Source organism: Piliocolobus tephrosceles, chromosome 20 (assembly GCF_002776525.5).
Source record: "Piliocolobus tephrosceles isolate RC106 chromosome 20, ASM277652v3, whole genome shotgun sequence".
Lineage (NCBI taxonomy): Eukaryota > Metazoa > Chordata > Mammalia > Primates > Cercopithecidae > Piliocolobus > Piliocolobus tephrosceles.
The window spans coordinates 52573224-52598877 of NC_045453.1; the positions used below are offsets into that span (position 1 = coordinate 52573224).

Below are 25654 nucleotides of genomic sequence, written 5' to 3' on the forward strand. Positions count from 1 at the left end.
GCCCATTTTTAATATATATTCAGAGATCAATTATACATGCTTGTGGGGAATGAATTCTTTCGTTGAAAGTATGGGAACCAGTCCTCCAAGGAAGACACAGGGCGATACTGGCATGTGATGGCTCCCAGGACACACTTTCAGAAATAAAAGCCAAAAACCCTGTTTCTCTTCACACCCTGCCTTGCTGACTAGCCTAGACTTGACTAATCTGGAGCTTATTAAAGGAAGAATCCAGTTATTTAACTTACACTGACACTTCTTTCTCCCCATTCCATCATACACACGCACACACACACACACACACACACGTCTTCCTTGTGTAGCACAAATACAGAGGCTTTGAAAATAATCAGCTTGTTTTTGAATATTTTAACTATACATTGTTCAATATATTACAACTAAAGACACCTTGTCTTATTGCTTTGAGTATTAATGTATAGGAATATATATATCACCGGGGCATTGTATGTCTTCGATAAATGCTAGCTAGTTTCATAATATTGCAGTTACTATTTATTTTATTTTGCATTCTCATTACTGTATAAAGTGTCTCATCACTTTATGTAATAATAACACCAAGTAGAACTCATTGACCAGTCATTGTTTGAATACTTAGATGTGTATTTGATCCTTTAGAGTTCACAATGACCAAAGGAAGTAATTATTATTATTATTCCATTTTACAGATAAGGAAACTGAGACTCAGAGAAACTGATTTGACTAAAATTATCAAAGTCAGAATTCATCCCTATGCCCCTCAAAAGCATGTGTTGTCTCTGCAACCAGGGCAGGAGGGCAGCTTAGCAGCTGCCCTGGTTCCTGCTGGTTAATGCCAAGGCTGTCTGAGTGGTGAATTCGCCTAGTAAAGTGTAGTGTTTTTGAAGCTGGAAGAGCTGCATTGCTCAATGTTCAGCAGGCCAGGCACTGTCATTGTAGAACCAATGGGCAGTGTGGGGGTACTGAGAACGGTGCTATGGTAGCAATTTTAAAGAGCCCACTGGGTGCAGTTCTTGCTCCATGATGTGATAGAATAAGCATCTTCTTATGCAACATGATGGGGTTGGAGCTTGAAACACCTGCTTGCCTCTACCATGTCACCAGATCCAATGAGCAACATGCCCTATCCCACTTCTCAGTGGCATTTGACAGGATTCATTAGCCCTTCCTTCTTGAAATACTTTCCTCTCTTGGCTCCAGGACAACTTGCTTCCTTAGTTTCCTTCCTGTAGCACTGGTCACTCCTTCTCTGCTCCTTTCTGCAAGATCCCTCTGCTATTTCTGGTATCTAGAAATTGGGGTTCTCAGACCATCTCTTACACATTCAGCATCATGACTTTTAATATGAACTAAGCACTGATGACTCTCAGATTCATGTCTTTAGCCTTAACTCTTCCCTGGACTTGGGGCATGTCTAAGTCTCCTAAGTGACACCTCCACCTAGATGTCTAATCACTCTCTCAAACTTAACATGGCTAAAAGAATTCTTAATTTTCCTTCATGTATTAGCTATCAATATTGCTGCATAACAAATTATCCCAAAGCTTCATGGCTTAAAACACACTGCCTCATGAAGCAAAAAATAGTGCTGTTCAACTATTTCCCCCTAAACTTTAAATAACAAACATTTACTATTTCACAGTTTCTGTAGGTCACAAATTGAGAGGGCTTAGCTGATTGGTTCTGTCTTGGAATCTCTCATGAGGTTGCAGTCAAGACATCAACCAGGGATACAGTCATCTGAAGGATCAACTGGACCTGGAGGACCCACCTCCAGAATGGCTCACATAACTGTTTGCCAGAAGGCCTCAATTTCTAGCTAGCTCTTAACAGGAGTCCTCAGTTTCTCGCTGCATGGACCTCTCTATTTTATTATTATTATTATTATTATTGAGACAGGGTTTCACTCTGTCACCCAGGCTGGAGCACAGTGGTGCAATCATAGCTAACTTGCAGCCTTGAGCTCCTGGGTTCAAGTGATCCTTCAGTTTAGCCTCCCAAAGCTCTGGGATTACAGGCATGAGCCGCTGCACCCAGTCCTTCCAAAGGATTCTTGAGTGTCCTCATGACATGGCAGCTGGTGAAAGCCAAAATAAATGATGTGAGTAAGAGAGCAAAGGAACTTGCCATCATCTCTGCCTTATTCTTTGATCACTCAGATTGATTTCAATGCAGTGTAGAAGGGGACTACATGGGAATATGAATGTCAGGAGGCACATGTCATTGAGAGCAATTTGGAAGCTGATTACCACACTCCACAAGCCTGTTGCTACCCCTGGATTCCTTATCTCATTAAATAGCCTGTTGCTCAGGCCAAAATTCTGATAGCCATCTTTGATTCCTGTCTTTCAAGATCTCATCCAATCCATCCGCAAATCCTGTCAGCTCCACCTTCAAATCTTGCCCGAGATTTCACCATTTCTCACCCCATCTATAATAACTACCCTAATCTCAGCCCACATTAACTGTGATAAGCTGTTGGCATCCCTGTTCCCACTCTAGCCACCAAAGTCTCTCCTCCACAGCCAGAGAGAGTCAGACCGTGTCACTCTTGTCTGCTTAGCAATCCCCAGTGCTTCCTACCTCACTTGGAGCAAAAGCCAACATCCTTGCCAAGGTCTTCATGATCTGCCCCTGGCAGCTTCTCCATCCATCTTCCTTAGCTGACACTCTCCACTATAGCTGAGCCTCTGCTGTGCCTCAAACACTAAGCCTGGGTCTGCCTCAGAATCCTGCATGTGCCACTCCCACTGCCCAAACCATCCCTCTTAGGAGAGGGATCTTGCTTTTTCCCTCACTCAGCCAGGCTTTTGCTCAAATGGAACGCCCTCAGAGAGTCCTTCTGTGACTACACTATCCAAGATTCATCTCGTTACTTTCAACCCCCTCTCTGCTTTATTTTTCTTTATATTATTCATTACTCCTGAACCACACACTGTGTATTTATTGGTTTTCTTTATTATTATCTGTTTCCTTCTCTGGAACATAAACCCCAGGAGGGCAGAGATGCCATTCATTTTGACTCTTGGTGGACCCTCCCCCCTCACACCTAAAACAGTGCATAGCACATCATAGTTACTCAAATATTAATTTTTGAAATAAATGAATGAATGTGCTACATGGGAAGAATCAATTCATCTAGAATAGTGTCATCCAGTAGCCCTTTCTGCAATTAGGAAAATGTTTTATATGTGTACTGTGTGATGTGGTGACTACTGAGTTCTTAAAATGTGACTAGTGTCACTGTGAAACTGAATTTTTAATTTTTAATGGATTTTTGTTTACTTTAAATCGGTACGTGTAGCTTGTAACTACTATGTTAGAGTAGATCTAGGTCCTTGGGGTGGATGGAAGGGGAGTAGGATAAGTTAATATCATTCCATTTACACCCAGTAGAGTGACAGAGACTTTCTGGGGCACTGCATTAGGAAACAGCCTGAAATCCAATCAACAAATCTTTTCTGAGTACCTTCTATGTATCCAGCACTGTGTTGCCGTCGGGATCTTCCAAAACAGAGTGCATGATGGATTAGCACTTTCTGCCCTGGGCAAGGTGCATACCACATGACAAGATGTGGTATCTTTATCATCCAGGCCTCAGCCATTCCAAGAGTGGCCAGAGCTCCTTCCTGATTCTTTCCAGGAAGTGACTGCTGGATCTGCACATTGTTTCGTATACCAGTAATACCCTCCCTGGCTTCCCCACTCTCCTCCACAAAATCCCCTCATCCCACTCTTCCAAGTCAGAGTGGATGCTCTTTGCTGGGGTCTCTTTGGGGTCTAGCCTCATTTTCATTTCACACATACCCCTGCAAAGACTGGTCGCTCTCAATTATATTTGTACTTATTTGGTGAGAACATTGCACATGTTCACCCTGTGGTTCACACCCTTAGCACAGGGAGCCATGTTTTGCCCTGTACCTACATCTGCTGTGTTATACATATGTTATACATAAATGTCCATACCACCCTCTAGTATTTGAATTCAGAAGCATGGGAAAAGGCCTCCTACCCCGGAAATGCCTCCCCAAAATGCTAGCTGAAAACTAATATCCTTTAATGAGGGATGAGATTTTGCATTCCTGAACAAGAAAATAGGGCTTAACAAGCAAGCACACCTTGGATAAGATACATGTGAACTAACCTCCTACTGTGGTGCACGTGTACCAGAGAAGGCCCTTCCCTAGGTGTGGCCGGTCCTGTTGGTGCCCCAGCCAGATCCTCTCTTCTCGCACTGGTGATCTTCATTCTGCCAGCTGTCGGTCAGCTCACTCACCACCTGGCTGTGGCATCCAGATCTAGCATGTGAATATACTCTATCCATGTCTGTCTTCCCAGGTGGATTATGATCGAGCACAGATGGTCCTCAGCCCTCCACTGTCAGGGTCTGACACCTACCCCAGGGGCCCTGCCAAACTACCTCAAAGTCAAAGCAAAGCGGGCTATTCCTCAAGCAGCCACCAGTATCCGTCTGGGTACCACAAAGCCACCTTGTACCACCACCCCTCCCTGCAGAGCAGTTCGCAGTACATCTCCACGGCTTCCTACCTGAGCTCCCTCAGCCTCTCATCCAGCACCTACCCGCCGCCCAGCTGGGGTTCCTCCTCCGACCAGCAGCCCTCCAGGGTGTCCCATGAACAGTTTCGGGCGGCCCTGCAGCTGGTGGTCAGCCCAGGAGACCCCAGGGAATACTTGGACAACTTTATCAAAATCGGGGAAGGCTCAACCGGCATTGTGTGCATCGCCACCGAGAAACACACAGGGAAACAAGTTGCAGTGAAGAAAATGGACCTCCGGAAGCAACAGAGACGGGAACTGCTTTTCAATGAGGTAAAGGGTGTGTTTGGGTCATCCTTTCTCTCCTTTGTAACATTTATTTCCCATTTCAAAAGTTACACACGTGAGTTTTAGGACATTAGAAAAGCATTGAAAATATAAAGACAAAATTAGCGTCCCCTGTCTGTGTCTGTTCCGGTCTTTTTTCTGTGCGCATATATGGCTGTTACCTCTATAAAGTACTTCATGTGTGTCAGCCACTGTACTAAGCATTAATCTAGTTTGATCCTCACAACAACTCTGTGAGACAGAAAGATATTATCACCATTTTAACAAGGAAACCTGGACTCAGATAGGTGAAGAGACCGGCCCAGGGTCAAGCAGGTTGACTGCAGAACTAGGACCTGAATCTCTGTCTAGCGGACTCTAAATCTTATGCTACACTGTATCTGTGTGGATTTGTATATATTTTACACTAGTATGATATCATAATATACCCTCCATAAACAATTTTTAAAACAGTAGACCAGGGCAGTTTGCCAATGAACTATTACTCTTTAGGAACTTTAAAATATTTTTCCTAACTATAAAAATAATGGATTCTTCCTGTAGAATATTTGGAAAGTAAAGAAAATGTCCCACAAACATCCCAGTCAAGTAATAGCCTACATTAATATTTCAGTGTTTCCTTTCTATATTTTTCTATTTACAAATTTCTTTTGTTTGAGATAATTCTCTATATATGTAGTTTCATAACTTTCCAAATTTCAATTAATATTAACATGAATACTAATAAAATTAATATCAAATAAAATATATTGAGCTGTATTACTTATATTTATTACTGTAAAATAAATTTAATGACCATTGTAATGGCCTTATAATCTTCTATCATAGACCTGTATCAAATTTATTAAACCAGTCACTGATTTAATAAATTTGAGGTAACTTTATATGTATGTGGTTTTGTGACTTTCTAAATTTTACCTAATGTTAACATTAATACTAATAAAATTAATATTAAATAACATATATTGGCATACATTACTTATTTTTATTAATGTAAAATAAAGTATATTAACCTATTCTATTAGCTACATGTCAAAACACACTTTTAGTAATCTTCTATCATATACATGTATCATATTTAAAACCAGTCTCTGATTTATACTGTTTCCAATTTGTCACTTTTATTATTTTGCAGTGAGTGTTGTTACACATAAGTCTTTGGCTTCATATCTGATCATTTCTTAGAGTCCTAGAAATAAGATGAACAGATCAAATGATATGTAAATGTTTTTAGAGAAATGATATACAGTGTTAATTTCCAGAAGGTTTGTACCAATCTAGACCCTCACTAATAGTACAGTTTCACCTTCACTAGCTTCGTTGATACTGTCATGTTATCTCTGTTCATCTGCTAAACGTGAATAAACCTTACTGTTTTCATTAGCACTTTTATTACTAGTGTAGCTGAATTTAATTTTATGCGGTTATAGGCCATTTTTCTTTCTTCACTGAATCATATGTTTTCAGTTAGGGTGCTAGCATTTGTTTTCTTGATGTGTAAGAGCTATTGATATGTTAAGGAATTAACTCTTCTCTGTATATTTGTTGTACTTTAACGTTTACCTTCCACTTTCTCATTTACCTTTTAAACTTATCACTTAAGAGCTCTAAAATAGGTGGGGAAACATGAGTAATTATGTTAGAAAACACATAAAGTATTTTGGAGTAATATTCTTTCAGTAATTTTATGAGAGCACTGAGGGGAAAGTTTTTATGGATGAAAGATCTAAGTCCTAAAGATATCAAGTCAGGATATCAGTGTTAGATGTCAGTCTCCAAGAAAGCGTGTACAATCCACATCTTCTAACTCCCAGAACAATCTATGGCTGCTTGACCTCTTCATCTTTCTGTTGTAAGCACTCCCATTCTCTGAGAAGTAAGAAGGTGTTTGGTCCATAAACAGGCACTGTACAAATGCACTCAGCTGCAATTTCAAACTCTGTTTTTCACGGAGGCTCATGTGAAGCCCCCAGTGGCCTCTACACATCTCCAGCTCCCACAGGTGCTTATTTCTTACACATGCTCCAAATCTCACAGAGAGTTCCAGGTGACTGGGCTTCAGCATCTTCCCAGTCCACCATTCCTGATTTCTGGAATTTATTTTCCAAACCATAATGCCAGAACACACAGAGCAATATGATGTAGATGAACAATTCTGTAATTTATTATTTAACACTAACTCTGAAAACTCGAGTGGAAACAGCCACAGGGCAGCAATTTCTGGAAGCTCTCTCCAGCAAGCAGGCTCCTTAGCCTTTTTAATGTCTATGCCGTATTTATTTTTATCTTCAATATATATTCTTTGAATTCAACCCAAATACCTCTCAGGTTCAACCCGTATCTTATTCTAAGGAGAAATTAAGTTGGTTGGTCTTGTGTGGCTCCAGTTCTAATAGATAGTTTACTTCATTCACTTGTGGGACTCGTTCCCTCAATTACTACAAGTTGGTGACCCTTTGCTAGGATAACCAGCAGAGGACTGTGAACAGTGCATTCTAAAGGAGATCCTTAGGGATGGCTGATCATATCCCCACAGACGGTCAACCAAACTCCCTCTTGTGAATGCAAATCTTGCTTTAGTTCTACTTGTTTTCATTTCTCTCTCTGTGTCTCTCCAATGTCAGGGTGACCTGCCATTTTCTCTCAAATTTGCTACCTTGATTCCTTTTATTTCTACTAGTTACCCTTGATGCTTTTTGTCTATAATAGATTTCTGAATAAACTTCCCTACAGTCAGTACCTCTCAATCAGTTTACTTACAGTTGTAGGTGTGGCCACAAGAGAACAAAAAGCAACTTCATCTTCACAAGTCAAAAGTATCTTTCCCATTCCCCCAGGTCGTGATCATGCGGGATTACCACCATGACAATGTGGTTGACATGTACAACAGCTACCTTGTTGGCGATGAGCTCTGGGTGGTCATGGAGTTTCTAGAAGGTGGTGCCTTGACAGACATTGTGACTCACACCAGGTAAGCTTCTTTATTATCCAGATAATTCGAGGTGCTTCTTATTCTTCTCCAGGATAAAGCCTCATTGACTATGAACTCTTCATAAATTGTGGGCACTTTGGAGTCAGGGAATATGACTACCCTTTCCCCCACATTCCCTAGAGGGCCCATTATGCTATCAGGCATGTATAGTTCATTCATTCAGTTAAGGTTCTCCCTGCCTTCAGAAGGGCATTAATACCCATTGATTTAAAATAACCAACCTGCTAAGAATGAAGCTTCAGTGACAAATAATAGAATTTCCTGTCGCTATATAGATTTAAAAGCTGAATTTCATTCTCCCGAGTTACCCTACCATTGCTGCGTGCTAAGACCACCAAGGATACCAGGGGAAGGAAGGGACAGGGAGAGGATCACTTGAAGTTTTGTATCAAAATAATGAATCCACGTGGCACACAGAAATTCTTCAATTCTGTTTTAAAATAGTCTTGCAAGTAACAATGGTTAATTACCAGCCTATTGCTTCAGCACCTCCCCGATGTGCCAGTTCCAGCCATTTCATTAAGTATTTATTGAGCACCTTTTATGTGTCAGGCTCTTTTGTAAGTGCTAGAGATGCAGAAGATACAAATGTATATGCCTCAGATATATCCCCTCAGGGACATCACTGATGAGAAATACATTATAATACCTATATTGATGTATTTTGATGTATATTGATCTATATTCATGTATATTGACCTCTATTGATGTATATTGATGAGAAATACATATATATGTATATATATGCATATGTATACACACACATATATGTATATATATGCATACATATATATGTATGTGTATATATGTATATATACATATATATGATATATATGTGTGTGTGTATATACATATATATGTGTGTGTGTGTGTATATATCTCTCTCTTCCTAATTCTGTACAGGTATTACAATGTATTTCTCATACATATACGTATATATACGTGTGTGTGTGTATATTTATATATATATAGCGTAGAAGGATACCTAAATGTCTCTATCAGAAAGAGTCAAGAAATATTTCTATTTAATATAAGGTGACATCTGAGATGGATTTTGAGAGACGAATAGGAGTTTACTAAGAAGGCAAGTAGGAGGAAAAGGGCATTGAAGACAGAGGAAAGAATATGTGCTAGGACAGTGCCTCTTCAATTTTGGTGTCCACATAAATCACTGGATCTTATCAAAATGCATATCCTGACTCAATAAGGAGGGTGTAAGACTCTGCATTTATGGCAAACTTCCAGGCAATGGCAACGCTGCTGGTTCATGGACCATACTTGGAGAAGCAAGGTTCTGTGGAATAGACATACAAAATAGCATGTTACATTTGGGAAACTTTAACTTTGGTTTTGATGGTAAATAAAATGCTGAAAGGTTAAGAAAGGGTTGTCATGAGGAAGAGGTATTGAGTGTTAGCTGCTGTTATTGAAATGGCGCCTGAATCAAAAGTGGATCCAGGTATATAATAGGTGGAAAGCAAGATAACAAGAAAGTACCGGGAAACTCTGTGAGGGATAGAACATGCTGCTTTTTCTCCACTAAAATGAGATGTTTCGTGACTCTACAGTTCTCAGTCTGGAGTAGGCCATCTCAAAATAAAGTGTTGTGAGTGAAGACACTGAACATTTATCACCAACAATTCAGCTGGCAGACTCTTGTTGGTGTAGCAATAAGACGTGCCCAACAAAAAAACACGTAAGATCATCTTAATTGGTAGAAACAAATATACTGGAAAGATCTAAGCCTAAGGCAAATATGATATACATTTTTTGCTTTTCGCATATAAAGCAAAAAATAAAAATATGTTCAGGGAGCTTATATCTTGCCTTCCGGAGCTTCATATAGCCACTCAGGTCTCCAGCTCTACCTTTGTCAAGGTTCCTTTCCATTCTTATTTTGTATCGGTGGAAACCACTCAAGAGAGTACGTCCCTAAAATCCACTGTCTTTTCTAATTTTCTCATCCAGGATTGTCAACTAATTTCCCTTTTAAAGACCCATTAACTCCAGAGACAAAAAATTAATTGTGTGTCAAGGAACACCATGAATATTTGGTATTTGAAATCTTTTTTTTTTTTTTTTTTTTTGAGACGGAGTCTCGCTCTGTCACCCAGGCTGGAGTGTAGTGGCCGGATCTCAGCTCACTGCAAGCTCCGCCTCCCAGGTTCACGCCATTCTCCTGCCTGAGCCTCCCGAGTAGCTGGGACTACAGGCGCCTGCCACCACGCCCAGCTAATTTTTTTGTATTTTTAGTAGAGACAGGTTTCACTGTGTTAGCCAGGATGGTCTCGATTTCCTGACCTCGTGATCCACCCGCCTTGGCCTTCCAAAGTGCTGGGATTACAGGCATAAACCTCTGCGCCCGGCAGGTATTTGAAATCTTAAACTGATAATTCAGAGAGTTTCTCATAGTACATACTGAATAACTGCTTTAATGAATGATTTATTGATGAGCTGATAAAACATGTAACCCCTTGCAACTCCAAGTGCTGTCTGAGGACCTGGGAGCTTGTTAGAAAAACAGAATCTCAGGTCCTACCCCAGACCAACTAAATGAGAATCCATGCTCTAGCCAGATGCTCAGGTGTTTCTTATACATACTGAAGTGTTAGCACTAACCTACCATCTTGTTAAGTAAGATCCTTCTAACTTCCAGGAAACAGAGGGTTCCAGAAGGGAAACGAAAGTGCCAAGCACCATCCAGCTCTTTATATATTTATCATGTAACCGTCACATATTTCTATGAGGCAGATGCTGATGTACCTGTCTGCCAGGTGATGAAGCTACAACTCAGAGAGGAAAAATATTCTTGGCCAGGCATGGTGGCTGATGCCTGTAATCTCAATACTTTGGGAGACCAAGGCAGGAGGATCACTTGAGGGCAGGAGTTCGAGACCAGCCTGAGCAACTTAGCGAGACCTTGTCTCTATAAAAAAATTTTAAAAATTAGCTGGGTGTGGTGGCATGTCCCTGTAGTCCTAGCTACTCAAGAGACTAAGACGGGAGGATCACTTGAGCCCAGAAGTTCAAGGCTGCAGTGAGCTATGATTGCACCATTACACTCCTGCCTGGACAACAGAGCAAGGCTCTATCTCAAAATTTTTAAAGGTATCCTTCTCAAGACCACACATTTAATAACTGATACAGCCAAGATTAGAATTTGAAGTTACTCTAGAACTGAAGCATTTTTATTCCATGCCAAGCTTTTTTTCTATACAAAAGAAATAGAAGTAGAAATACACCAGCCATTCTCCAGTTGGCCATGTTAATTTCAAAGGCATTGGATTAGGAAGTATTTGTCACATGTTCCAGTCAAATGGGATATTTCTGTTAGTGACTAGGGGTTAGATTCAAGTAATTTTTGGTATAGTCGACCTGTAACCAATCTTTATACGTGCTTCAGGTAACTCAAATTTCATGGAATTCAAGAGAAAATAATTTTATTAAAGATGGTGGTTCTTGGTTCTGAATTAATTTGAAGGTATATGTGAGCTTGTCCCTGCTGCAGATACTCTAAACCTCTGAGGAATGTGTTTTTCCACATGTGAAAATGGTCATGTGAAAGCCACTCAGGATAATGACCAATAAACCACAGAACACAGAAGTTGTCAGTTTCCTCTGTTTCAGGCAAGAACATTTCTTCTCATCTGCCTTCGTATGAGACTGGTGCTGTGGAATCCTCTTTTTTTTTTTTTCTGAAACAGAGCCTCACTCTATCACCCATGCTGGAATGCAGTGGTGCACTCTTGGCTCACTGCAACCTCCGCCTCCCAGGTTCAAGCAATTCTCATGTTTCAACCTCCCAAGTAGCTGGGATTACAAGCACGGGCCACCATGCCCAGCTCATTTTTTGTATATTTAGTAGAGACAGGGTTTTGTCATGTTGGCCAGGCTGCTCTTGAACTCCTGACCTCAGGCAATCCTCCCACCTCAGCCTCCCAAAGTGCTAGGATTGCAGGCATGAGCCACTGCACCTGGCCAAATCCTCCTTGAAGGGAAGGGTGTGTTTCTTCATACTTATCAACTTTATACCTTTTATATTCTACTAATTGGCTACCTCTTTATACCTTACTTTTGAATCCCATCAGGATTTTCTAGCATCAACTAGACTGAAATGAAAATTCAAAGCCATTCATTTCCTTATTCTGCTGACCTTAGATTTACCTGGGGTTACTGGAGTTTTACAAGGTTGTCCTTAAATTTGGGCTCTGGTCATTTATATCCTCTGTCTCTCCTGGCAGTCTCCTCTGTTTGCATGATAGTTTGCTTTAGGACCTCTTTTACTTTTATTATTTAACATGGAATAGGGAAGAAGTTTTGCACACAGATGAGTTAGGCAGCTGCCTAAATGAATCATTTTGAGGGCACTGAACAACCTGTGCCATCCAAATAATTCTCACTTAGATTCCTCAGTGGCTGAACTATTTCAGTCATTAGGAAAATCCATTCATTCGAGTGGTGAGGGCAGTGTGGGAAAATGGGAAAGTGGGAAAGCATGGGTTCTGGACTAAAAAAGAGGTGGGGTTTGGATCGTGACCTGGCCATTTCTTAGCTGCGCAACCTTGGGCAGTGACCTGACCTCCCCCTCCCCCTCTAAAACTGTGGAGAAGGAAATACTTTCTCCACAGGAGTGCAGTGATGAGATATAGGAGGCCATAACCAATACTTCACTTCCTTTCTCATTCCCATGGTCCATTTATTAAAATACTATCCATTCACACTTAGTTATTAGTAACTTCCTAGGTCCAATTTCCTTTTGAGAGAAGGGATCTGAAGCGACAAAAACCTCTAGCTCCTTGGGGGAAGAAGAGAGAGGGTGAATAGGAAGTAGGGTAGGTCCCAGAGGAAGGATTAGAGATGCAAAGACCACTTTGCCTGAGCTCAGCCTTGAAAACTGTAGCTCTGCCCATTTCTAAGATGAAGAAAATGAGGCCCAAGGAAGTTAAAGGATTTGCTTATGATCATTTAACAGCCACGCCTGAAACCTTCATCCACCTATTCAATGTGTTGTCTCTGTGGGACCTGGAGGTTTGTTCATGCCTATGGAATTATCTGTTAAGAGTTCATGGGGCCTGGCACGGTGGCTCCTGTCTGTAATCCTAGCACTTTGGGAGGCTAAGGCAGGCGGATCACCTGAGGTCAGGAGTAGTTCAAGACCAGGCTGGCCAACATGATGAAACCACATCTCTAAAAATACAAAACCTCACCTACTAAAAATACAAAAATTAGCCAGGCATGATGGTGGGCACCTGTAATCCCAGCTACTTGGGAGACTGAGGCAGGAGAATCTCTTGGACCCAGGAGGCAGAGGTTGCAGTGAGCTGAGATCGTGCCACTGCACTCTAGTCTGGGCTACAGAGCAAGACACTATCTCAAAAAAAAAAAAAAAAAAAAGAAAGTCAGGAAGGAAGACTGCACTCCAGCCTGGGTGACAGAGCGAGACTCCATCTCAAATAATAAATAAATAAATAAATAAATAAATAAATAAATAAATAAATAAATAAAGTTCCTGGAAGTGCATTTGCATGAATGACCAAAAAGCTGACAAATAGTGATTTCTTTCCCTTCATTTATATTTGGTCCCTGTCATATTCTCGGTGCCAAGCGCCTTTGTTCTGGGAGTCAGATTCCAAAGACTTCCTTCCCTTGTCTGCAGATTTTTCAGATATGAGTTGGAGCACGTGGACTGTTTCACTAAAGCACAAGGGAGCTGCCTCTCTTGAGCATTTCAAAGATGTTCTTAAATCTGTCTTGTTCCTTAAATGTTATTTCCTTTCCAGAATGAATGAAGAACAGATAGCTACTGTCTGCCTGTCAGTTCTGAGAGCTCTCTCCTACCTTCATAACCAAGGAGTGATTCACAGGGACATAAAAAGTGATTCCATCCTCCTGACAAGTGATGGCCGGGTAAGATGTTCATGTTTGGCCCCTTCATGGTTTTTCTTGTCACTCTATCTGTCATGGGCATAATTTTTTAGAAACAATTTTTATAACTCTGATTTTTCTGAGTCACAAGTCACCCACTTCTCTTCCCAGAAGGCTTACAAAAAAGAAATTACCATCCCTTTCTCTGTGTCACCTTGTTAGTCAGAATTGCCTGACTTTGATGGATAATTTGCCTCCTTAACAATGAGTATAGGAAGTGATGGAAACTATGGCTCTTTCTTTTCCTTTCTGCCACATCTGTTTTTGTTGGAGGAGAAGAGCTGACTCTTCTAGGGGTGCATCCAGCCTATTCACATGAATACATGTGTCCACAGTACCTTCCAGAGCCCCTGCAGGTAACAGATGATCAACTCCACTTGGGTAATTTGAGGATGGTGTAATAAAGAACAGTTTACAAAAGCGTAGGCAGGTATAGAAAAATCATAAGGAATAGTGTATGAGAATTAGTGCAGTACTTTATTTATTTTTTTATATAATTATTTTATTTATTTATTTAAATTTTACTTTAAGTTCCGGGATACATGTGCAGAATGTGCAGGTTGGTTACATAGCTGTAAGTGTGCCATGGTGCTTTAGAATGGAACATTACTCCTACTACTCCATGCCTGAAGTGGTGAGGCGAGGTCCTGACTACTAGAATCTGGAAATGGAGATTGCTGTAGATTTCGGGGCTGCCTGGCTGGAGCTCTGATCTTTGGTAGAAGCCAAACCAAGATGAACCCGCAGGATGAGAGCTGAGAGAATAAATCTTCTTCCTCACTCTTCTTCCTTCTAGTTTCCTACTGATGCTCCCTGTTGACTGAAATCAGCTAGGAGCCAAAATGCAGTCAATATAGGTTAGTTTCCTAAGGCTTAGAGGAGGGAGGAAAATGGATCCAGAAGGACAAACAGCAGATATTTATCACACTGGCATACCTCAAGGCCCAGATTTCTGTATTTCACATCACCGCAACCTGCACAAGGGATTCTGCTGAAACTCATCAGCCACCCCAGGGCAGAGAGCATGGAATATAACAGCCAAGGAAATAACCAGTTTACATTCCAAGGAAGCCTTAGTTAAATGTAAGAGTTTCAAAGCATAGCTCTATACCATTAGGATCTTTTGAGTCCCCTGAAACTCCCACCAGAGGCAGTGGCCTTGGCATGAATGGAGCCAACCATTCCTTTGATGTTTCTCTCTTTTACACCCAGCAACCCCTGCCATATGGAAAATGTTTATGTCACATCAGAAATTGCCCAGGAATGATCAGAGGGCAGTCAGAAGAAACTAACCAAGCACTTTGGCTTTTCTTTCTTGTTGTTTTAAAAAGATTGTAAATATTATTGTAGAAAATGTAGTAAACTAAGAAAAGTATAGAGGATAAAACAACGATCATTCCTAATCCCATTACCTATTTTTCCCATATTTCCATGTACCTGTATATACAATTTGCAAACTTGGGATTGTATTTAATGGGGAGTTTTAAGACTTGCTTTTTGCATTGCTCTAACCATTGCATTGCTTCTCTTAAGAAAGAAGGGTACAGTAGCATGTATCAGTCAGGTTTTGCTACATCCACTCAAAGTGACTTAAAACAATCACTATTTATTTGCTCACAAATCTGTAAGCCACCATTTGGGCTGACTTTACTGGGACAACTCGTCTCTGCACCAGCTCATCTCTGCATCATGTGACATCAGCTGAGCTCTCTCTTGCATTGTGATCAGCCTATGGTGATGGCCTTACTCATTTGCTTGGCAGTCAGCTGGCTCTCAGCAGGGACAGTGGAGGTAACAGGGCCAAGTATCACTCATCTCCCAGTGTCACCTGGACTTATTCACATGGTACCTGTGGCAAAGTTCCCAAGGGCACCAAAAGAGGCAAACCCTGATGTGTAGGCCCTTTTAAATCCTCTGCTTATATTATATTTACTGAATATCCAAGACCAGACTCAAGGGGTGGGGATATAGACTCTCCCTCTTGATAGGAGAAGATGCAAAGTCACACTGCACAGGGATGTGGATATAGGGAGAAGACTGTGTATGCATTTTTTCTCAGTCTCCCATATGAGTGGGGCAGCTATGAGAAAAGATCAAGAATCCTCCCTGTCCAGACTCAGGAAAGCTCCTACGCAAGGCTCCACGGTGTCAGAATGCAATTTGCAAAGCATTAAACTGGTCTACCAGAGCAATTTCAAGCCAGACTTTCTTTCCTTGTTTCTAGAAACTTATGTTACAGGCTTCCTTGCTGTAAGAACATATCCAGTATCAAAATCCAGTATCAAAATGCAAGTAAGATACGAAGTCATTGTTTAATCAACTTACTTAAAGATCTCCCCTCCCGTCAATGTGCAAGATTCTTAAATCATTCAGTTGTCATTCTCAAGAGCAGAACCTTTGTCTCGAACACCTCCTGCACCTTTGTCTCGAGCACCTCCAGCAAAGAGCTCACATAAATAGACACATTGTAGGTGCTTTTAGTCCTTATTGGTTTGTTCCCTCATTCATTTACTGAATATTTGCTGAATGTCTACTACGTGTAACAGACAGTTCTAAATCTTAGGGATGAACAAAGCAAAACCACTTCCTCTAGTAAGCTTATTTGTGGGCTGGGAATGTGACAATAAACAAAGAGATAAATAAACAAACAAAATCCCCACCAAACAAGGGTTGATAAGTACTAAGTGTCCTAAGATTAATTTAGGCATAGTAAGGAGAATGGGGAGTGATGGGAGGGGTGGGGCTCTATTATGGAGGCTGATCAGAAGATCCCTCTGATGTGGTGGCATTACAGCAGACACATGGGGGACTAGATCCTGTGGCTGCCAGAAACAGGAGCATTCCAGACAGAGGAAGCAACAGCATGTTGAGTGGATCTTGTGCCTCTTGGCCATTTTGTCCAGAGTTTACCCATTCATGTTCAGAACAGTGCATCATATTGAGTCCAGTGGTTTCTCCAGTGTCTGTAGGAAAAGGAAACTTTTCTTTTAAAAGAGAGCAGAAATGGAGTATGGCTACTCCAAGAAAAGGCTGAGAGTACGTTTTTATACTAGTCTATTAGTGTACAACTTTATATAGTAGAGAAGACTTTTTCAATTATCTATTGCTATTATAACGAAGCATCTCAACATTTAGAGTCTTAAGTCAACAGTCACTTTAGCATTGTCTCTTATAGATCCAAGAGTTGGCTAAACTCAGGAAAACAGTGCTGCTCTGACTTGTGGTTAGATAATGCCTGGGGCCAGAGTCATCTGGAAGTTATCCTCACTCACATGTCAGGTAGTCAGTCCAGGCAGGCCAGTGGGAGCTGTTACCAGAACACTTACAACGTGGCCTCCCCATGTGGCTTGAGCTTCCTCATGGCATGGCAGCTGGGTTCCAAGAGTGTGTCCCAAGAAAACGAGGTGGAAGTGCATGACATTTTTATAACCTAGCCTCAGAATCATATGGCATCACTTTCACCATGGTCACAAGCCCTTCCAGATTCAGCGAGGAGGAGTATAGAGTCCTCCTCAGTGTGAGAAAAATTAAGTCATATTGTAAGAAGAGCTCATGGGATGGGCAAAATTATTGTTGGCAATTTTGGAAAATACTGTCTGCCACACAAGATTTATTGGGTTCTCTTCCTGTTTGGAGATGTTCAACATCATTAGCCTTTGAGAAATGCAAATTAAAACTACAATGAGCTATCACTGCACACATATAAGAATGACAAAATGAAAAATAGTGATAACAACACTCATTCATACACTGCTCATAGGAATTTAAAATGGCACAGCCACTCAGGAAAATACTTTGGCATTTCTTTTTCAAAATTAAAAATGGACTTACCATACGACCAGCACTTGCACTCTGAGGCATTTATCCAGAGAAATGGAAACTTATTTTCCCACAGAAACATGTACACACATATTTATAACAGTTTTCTTCATAATAGCTCCAAAGTGGAAACTACCTAAATGTCCTTCAAAGGGCAAACGGTTAAACAAACAGTATTAATATATCATGGAATACCACTCAACAATAAAAACAAACAATTGATACACACAAGAACTTGGATGAACCTCAGGGAAATTATATTGAGTGAGAAAACACCAATCTCAAAAGGAAACACGCTATAAGATTCCATATATATATATGTATTCATGAAATAAGATAATTATAGAAATGCACAGCAGATGAGTGGTTGGCAGGGATTCAGGGTTGTGGGAATGTGTCTATAAAGAATAGCAACAGGGAGTCCTATGCTGATGGTACAGTTGGGTATATTGATTTTGGTGGTGGTTATAGTAGGTTGGTGCAAAAGCAATTGTCATTACTTTTAATGGCAAAAACCACAATGACTTTTGCACTGTTCTACACAGTCTCCCAGACTTTCTCAGCAAGATCAAGTTCTAGTTGCCCACCATAGTAACTCTTCAGGTAACTAGCCTCCTCTTGGTTAGCTGACTAGTTGGCAACGAGCGATAAAATTTCCGAGTATACTTATGTACACTACACACACAATGAGTTCATTTGTAACTGATGAAATTTGAATAAGTTCTATAAATTGTACCTAATCAATTTATTGGTGTTGATATTGTACTGTAGCCATGTAAGATGCTAATGCTAGGGAGAGATGGGTGCACATTGCCACTTCCTGTGGATTTATCATTATTTAAAAATTAAAAAGTTGGCTGGGCATGGTGGCTCACATCTGTAATCCCAGCACTTTGGGAGGCTAAGAGAAGAGGATTGCTTGAGCCCAGGAGTTCAAGACCAACCTGGGAAACATATTGAAGTCCCATCTCATCTCTACAAGAAAACTAAAAAATTAGCTGGATGTGGTGGCACTTATCTGTAGTCCTAGCTACTTTGGAGGCTGAGGCAGGAGGATTGCTTGGGCCCTAGAGTTTGAGGCTGCAGTGAGCCAAGATCGTTCCACTGCACTCCAGCCTGAGTGACAAAGTGAACCCTGTCTCCAAAAAAAAAATTAAAAATTTAAAAAAAAATTTTAAAGTTAGGAAAAATGACTGAGAATTGCTTGGGTTTAAAAGAATGAATACTTTCTGTCCTCTCAAAAGACTAGACAAATTATCTTCTATCAAGTAAAAGTAAATCATTCAATTATTATCTATGACATAAATAATATCTAACGAGTCACTAATTTGTGTTGAGAAGGGAGAATGTGGTGTTTGGGATTTGAAAGAGGAAAATAAATATATTTCATAGAGTGGCTTAGGAATTAATAATGTAATTTGTGTAAAACCTTCAGAAGTATACCAGGTACAAGGTAGATGCTAAGTCAGAAGGCATTTCTTCTGCTCCTGTAATTAAGTGTTGTGTAGAATCATCATGACCTTTCCTTGGCCTAGGGCCAACATTTGATAAATGAATTACTTAGGGCCCAGTCAGCAGTGAGTGACTGACTTTCGACAAATTCATTGGCCGGAATGCAAACCCATGACCTACTAAGTCCAATAAGTTTATGGAAAAGAGACACACACAAGTGGTCTTTATGATCGCTTTTTCTTTTTACTATAAATTGATCACCACAAATCAAAACTTGGAAGATGTCATATAAAATTTCAGATTCCTGTCTTCCTTGAAAAATCAAAGGGTCTGGCAACACTGTGCCTGGATTCACACACATGGTGATAAGGGAAGTGGTATAAGGAGGGTGAGTTGTACCATAGCAAAGATGTTGGTGCCCCACCCAGATCTTCCTGGAACTTCCTATTTCAGCGATCATTAGCTTCACCTCCAAATACCACCATCTGCATCTTTATGCCTGAAGACATTTTCTGGCCACTGTTATCTGCTTTTTCCATAAAGTTCTCAAACTTTACTGAGCATCAGAACCTGCTGGAAAGCTTGGCAAGAAACAGATTCCTGGGCCCCACCCCCAGAGATTCTGGTTCACTCAGGCTACGTGGTACCCAGGAAGCTGCATTCTAACAGGCTCTCAGGTGAGGCTGATGCTACACACGTTGTACATTGAGTGCCATTGCCTCATAAGGAAGCACCCAGAAACCAGGCATACAAGCAGCCCTCTTTTGCATTAGCCAAGACCCTAGAGTACACACAGAATTCTTCAGAGTGCATGCAATTTACAGTGCAAGGGTTTTTACATTCTGTCTTTAAACCTGTAGCTGCCCTGTGGATAGACTCTCTTTTGCCCACCCTCCCTCCCAACCCTCCACCATTCTTTTGTGGGGACCCTGACTCCTGGCCAGGACACATGAGAGATGGATAGGATCTCACATTTAAATAACAGCTTTGTCTGAGCTCTCAACTAAAGTTCCTTGTGTGGTCCTTGTGTAACAAGCTACATTTTCTCCTTTCACGGGGCGGACAACATACTAGCGGTAGTTCCTTAGCCTAACTGCATTAGTGAGACGAAGGTGGTTTCCTAAGCAGCCCAGTTGCACAAAGTAAGGCTCAGCTTAGCATCTATGTGATTTGCTTTTAAGATCTGCCTACAGTGCTTTATTATACTCATTACTTGAGTTCTCATTATCTACTTGCAGATTTATTTGGACAAATGTTGTGTGCAATTATGTTCTTTTAGAAAATTGTCCCTTTTATGTACTTGGATGAGTAAAGAATCATGCAAAAGCACTTATACTCCTACAGCAGAAGAACAGGCCTCACTTTTAAGTGTCGAGTTTCAATTGCTCATCTCACATTTTGTCAGGGAGATGCTTATTAGGATGCCAGATTTTGAGGGTTTTGGATATTTTTCAAGTCAGCAAAGAGAAACCCACACTAGAGATATTGAAATTTAAAACTGCCAATAGCAAAATGCTGATACATTCACCTCCGTAACCATTCAGGTTTCTTAAATTTATAGGCAAACAAAATTGATTGCAACGTTTGTTCCTCCTCTACTCTCTGTGTATGGGGTTGCAAATTTACTCACACTCTAGTTTTGGAAATACACACACACACACAGACACCCCCCCCACACACAATTATAGTTTCTATGTTTCCTAAAACTAACCCAGACTTCTTCACAGAGTCCTACTGGCTAGATTCTTTTCAAAAATATCTATTTTAATTCAATGCGTTAAATTTAGTTGGCTTGAATAATTTGAACATTGTCTATCAAAGTTCAACTACATTATTGTGAAGTATAAATGATACCTTTATAAACTCAGTCTTTCAGATTTAACTACCACCTACTCCCTCCTCTCCTCTCCACGATCACTTATTCCCAAGATGGAATGCGGGTGAAGGAGAGACAAGCATGGCTCATGGAACCTCAGGGTGAAGGAGATAAGAAGTATCTTCTTGTCCTTTCTCCTCCCTGCCTTGCTGTCACTGGACTCTCCTGCTACCTGGACTGGTGACCAGGTAGCACGATTGACTGGTCCTATCGGTGGCTGGGCTGTCCAGGGGCACGCCTCTGCTCTACTTCACAGTCACAACCTCTTCACTCACGGGTTGAAAGGTGCCCTACAGGCTGCCTCCTTGTCCCAACCACAGGCTTGTGCCAGACCCTTCCCATTCCCTCACTGAGATTTGGAGGAACCTCTGAACCCCTGCACATCCCACACAGGCCATGGAAGCCAGTAGCACTGCCGCAAGCTCATGTCCACCCACACTATTTTACCGTGTCTCCATGGAGTACATTTTACACGCTGGTATAAAATGAAACAGTATCAGAGACAGGTGTCAATCAATTTAGAAGTTTATTTTGCCAAGGTTAAGGACATGTCCAGAAGAAAAAAACAAAAACAAAAACATGGATTCATGGAAACTGTCTGTGGTCTGTGCCTTTCTCCAAAGATGAATTTGAGGGAAAGGGGAAATGTGGACTGGAGGGGAAAGAGGGAGGCTATGGTCATCCACTTGTTGCAAGAGAAAAGGAGCAAGTAGGAGAACTGTCAATTACGTATTGATCTCATGCTCAGCAAATCGGCACTTTACAGAATATAATGTGAACATAGAGTCACTACCTGTGAAGATATTTACAATATGACCTGTAGCTGTCTACTTAGAAACAAAACAGAAGGCAGCTTCTCTCAGGACTCAGCTTTTAGTTTAATTTTTCCTCTTGGCAGAGTGAACTGGGGTCCTGAGTTTTTAATTTTCCTTTCACACTGGGTGTGGCCAAGGCTGGTGTTCAGTCAGTTTTACTAGCAGGTCTACACTCGTTTTTTAAATATTGCAAGCTTTTCTTGCTAATTGGTTGACAACCACTGCTTTAAGTCCTTAGACTATCTCCCATTACTCCAGCCCCTTCCCAAGACCCTCCTCACCTCATTAAAAATGGTAATCCTTTCCAGGGTAACTCTAGGACTTTGCTTGACTTTCTATCTAGGTTCCATTTGGCCTACATTAATCTGGTTATTGAATATTTTGAATATTACCTCTGAACCCATGCTTGTGGGGCTTCTCCTCTCCCTTATTTGTATGGGAATGTATGCAACACAGGTATTTCCAAAGCCCACCACCATCTGCTTGGAGTGAAGAAAAGTGATATATCATAAGGAGGTCAGGACCCGACATAGTCGACATCACTCCTCTTTCTCCCCTTCTGTAAACTATCGCAGACTACAAGGGGTGGACTGTAGGATTTTTACTTCTATGCATTATCAACTCCTCTTATAATAGGGCACCAAGGATTATGGACCAGGTGTCACGACTATGAGACCCTCTTTTTCATAAGCATGTGGAATTTTATGATCTGAGTCCCCTGGGATTGATTCTTGATAAGAAATTGTGAATATCACCTCTCTACTAAACCAGCTTTCTCTAGCATTTCTTCGGGAATAATCTAATCCCTTCCAATTCAAATCATACCACCATTGGTCCAAATCACTGGCCTTAAGACAATTAGTGAGAGTATCATGAACAAGGAAATGAAAAAAAAAATCACATTAATAATTTCCAAAATGGTCGGGCGCGGTGGCTCACGCCTGTAATCCCAGCACTTTGGGAGGCTGAGACGGGCGGATCATGAGGTCAGGAGATCAAGACCATCCTGGCTGACACGGTGAAACCCCGTCTCTACTAAAAAAATACAAAAAAACTAGCCGGGCAAGGTGGCGGCGCCTGTAGTCCCAGCTACTCGGGAGGCTGAGGCAGGAGAATGGCGTAAACCCGGGAGGCGGAGCTTGCAGTGAGCCGAGATCGGGCCACTGCACTCCAGCCTGGGCGACAGAGCGAGACTCTGTCTCAAAAAAATAAATAAATAAAATTATTTCCAAAATGTTACTTTCATTTAATCTGTGTTCCAACTTTGATTCTAGGAACAGCTATCTTCAGTATGCTTCAGACGTTTTCAGAAAGAGCTTCAGTGTGTCTTCTGTCACCTGGTGTACTATTATGTACATGTGTCAATATAAAACAAATCTAGTAGCATGTGTTTTCTGAGTTTCTACTGTTTGTTTGCCCAGCTCTTAAGGAACACAGTAAGGCTCTGCAATCAGAAAGCAGAGTTGTTGTCCCCAAGAAATGTCATCTCTAGCTAGAGGCGGAAAATCAGCACCAGAAAACAGTTCAGGATTGAGTGCATGCCAAATTCTCTGAATTTGGAAAGGAGAGAGATCAACATGGACTCCTGAGAAGAGTTCTGGAGAATGTTAGAGTTGATAAAGCCCTTGATGTATGCCTGAGAGTTGAATATGCAAGAAAAAAACCATCAACGAAAACTCAGAGTCGGGAATGGACCATAAGGTGACCACCTCTTTCTGATTTGCACAGAACTTTCCGGGTTTTGTTACTGGAAATCTTACATTCTAGGAACAACCCTGGTCCCTAAGAATGGTTTTACTGTGTGCAGAAAGCCATGAGGAATGAGGTTGGCTATGTGAAAAGGCACCAGATTACAGAGGACTTTAAAAGCTGTTCAGGTGGACTGTAGTGTGTTTAGCTCAGCAGTAGGAAGACAGTTTGGTGAAAATGTTAAGGCTTTTGTCAGAATGCTAAAGAGATTAGACTCTGTGCAAATAAATGCCCCTTCATCCCCACCTGTCCGTGTGACCTCCTTCCTCTTCTGTTTCTTGGCTGAACTGTGATCTCCTATGACTCAAGCTATAATGTGTACACCAATGGCCTGGGATCTTGTTAAAGTGGAAACTGTGACTTCAGCAGGTTTTTGATGGGGCTTGAGGTTCTGCAAATCTAACAAGCTCCCAGGTGACATTGCAGCTGCTGCTATTGATGAAGATGATGCTTTAAATAGCAAGACCCTGGATCCCGTCCCATCACTCCTACAGGGATGCTTTAAAAACCCTACCATCAGTTACCCTCACTCTCTCCTCTTTCTTCAACATCTACCACTCCAGTAACTCCCTTCTTTCAGCCTGTAACTTTGCTCTTCAGTACAGAGTGCTGATTAAATTCCTGAATCCTGGCTCTTTCCGTTACTAGCTCTGTATCCTTGGCAAAGTGGCCTAAGCACTTCTGTGTTTTAGCTTACTTCTCTGGAAAATTGAGATAATAATATTTCCTACCTTGTTAGTTTCTTGGGAGCAGTCAAATGAGATAATACATGTAAAGTGTTTATAGTGTTACCTGGCAGGTAGTAAGAGCTCAGTGAGTGTATTCATTTCCCAGGACTGCTATAACAAATTGCTACCAATTGAGTGGCATTTTCTTCTCTCTGCATGAAATGTATTCTCAAGGTTCAAGAGTCCAGAGGTCCAAAATCAAGATGCGAGCAGTGTTGATTCCTTCTGGAGGCTCTGAGGAAGAAGCTTTATATACATTTCTCCTGGTTTCTGGTGGTTGTGGCAATCCTCAGTGTTGCTTGGCTTGTAAACTTATCCCTCCAGTCTCTGCTTTACCTTCACATGGTCTTCTTATCTATGTGTCTGTGTGTCCTCTCCTATTTCTATATCAGTCTTGGGATTTAGGGCCTGTCCCCAATCCAGTATGACCTCACCTTCACTAATTAGACCTGCAAAGACTCTTTTCCAAATAAGATCACATTCTGTGGTTTGGTTGGATGTGAATTCTGGGAGACATTCAACCCACTCTAGAGAATAGTGATAATTATCATCGTCATCATTATCATATTCACCACATTTATAACTGCTGGATATCTTCTATCTGTAAAATACATCTCATTTCTTGAAAAGCAGTCCAACTGAGATCTACCTGACTGCTCTCTGGATTCCACCCTGACTCAACCTGAAACTAGAGGCTACTAGGGATGCCCTCATTGCCGAGCACAACAGTGACTCTCAGTTCTTACCTGGTTTCATCCCCCTGTTGTGTCCTAGCTGCTGCTATCCCCACCTTGGCTTTCCTAATTTATTCTCCATTGTTTCTGATTTCTTGATGTCTTTCTCTTCAGTCTCCAGTAATGCTTCAATTTCAATCCCCCCGGGTGCCCAGTATTTCATATTTGACTGTCTTGTTTTCTCATGCTATGGCCCTTCAAGGGTTTGACTACCACTCACATCCCAAGGACTCTCTCATCCGTGCCCTAGCGATGGTGTTGCCCAGATCTTGATAGTACTGGGAGGTCAAAACTCATCACATGATAAACCTAAAGCGTGTACATTTCACTCTATGTAAATTTTTAAACTGTTAAAAAAAACACATTGAACTCCAGTTAATGCTCAATTAGGAGTGAGGTGTACTGCTGTCAGCAATTCAGTTTGAAATGCATCAAAAATTAGATGATTAGATGGATGAATAGAGAGATAGGTGTATGATAAAGCCCACACAGCAAAACATTAATAATTATAGAATCTACTCATGCATATAGGGATGTTCACTCTGTAATTCTTTCAGCTTTGCTGTATGTTTGGAAATTACCATAATAACATGTGTGGCAGGGGGAATCTTGCCTTTGGTTCAGAACTCCCTGCTGAATCCTGATCTTTATAATATATTAATGCACTTGTTCTTCATTTGCAGAGGCCTCTTTCAATTCTTATGATTGAGGCTCATCAATTC

General features: G+C 41.2%; 1 protein-coding gene across 2 annotated transcripts in view; it reads left to right on the top strand.

Annotated features, from left to right (window-relative positions):
- The window catches only part of PAK5 (p21 (RAC1) activated kinase 5), a 308182-nt gene that overhangs the window by 274006 nt on the left and 8522 nt on the right, over nucleotides 1-25654 (top strand). For both annotated transcript variants that reach the window (XM_023217964.3, XM_023217965.2), the window contains 3 exons: nucleotides 4336-4827; nucleotides 7680-7813; nucleotides 13615-13741. In XM_023217964.3, coding sequence (XP_023073732.1) covers nucleotides 4336-4827; nucleotides 7680-7813; nucleotides 13615-13741 — 753 coding nt within the window. The remainder of the gene's footprint in view (nucleotides 1-4335; nucleotides 4828-7679; nucleotides 7814-13614; nucleotides 13742-25654) is intronic.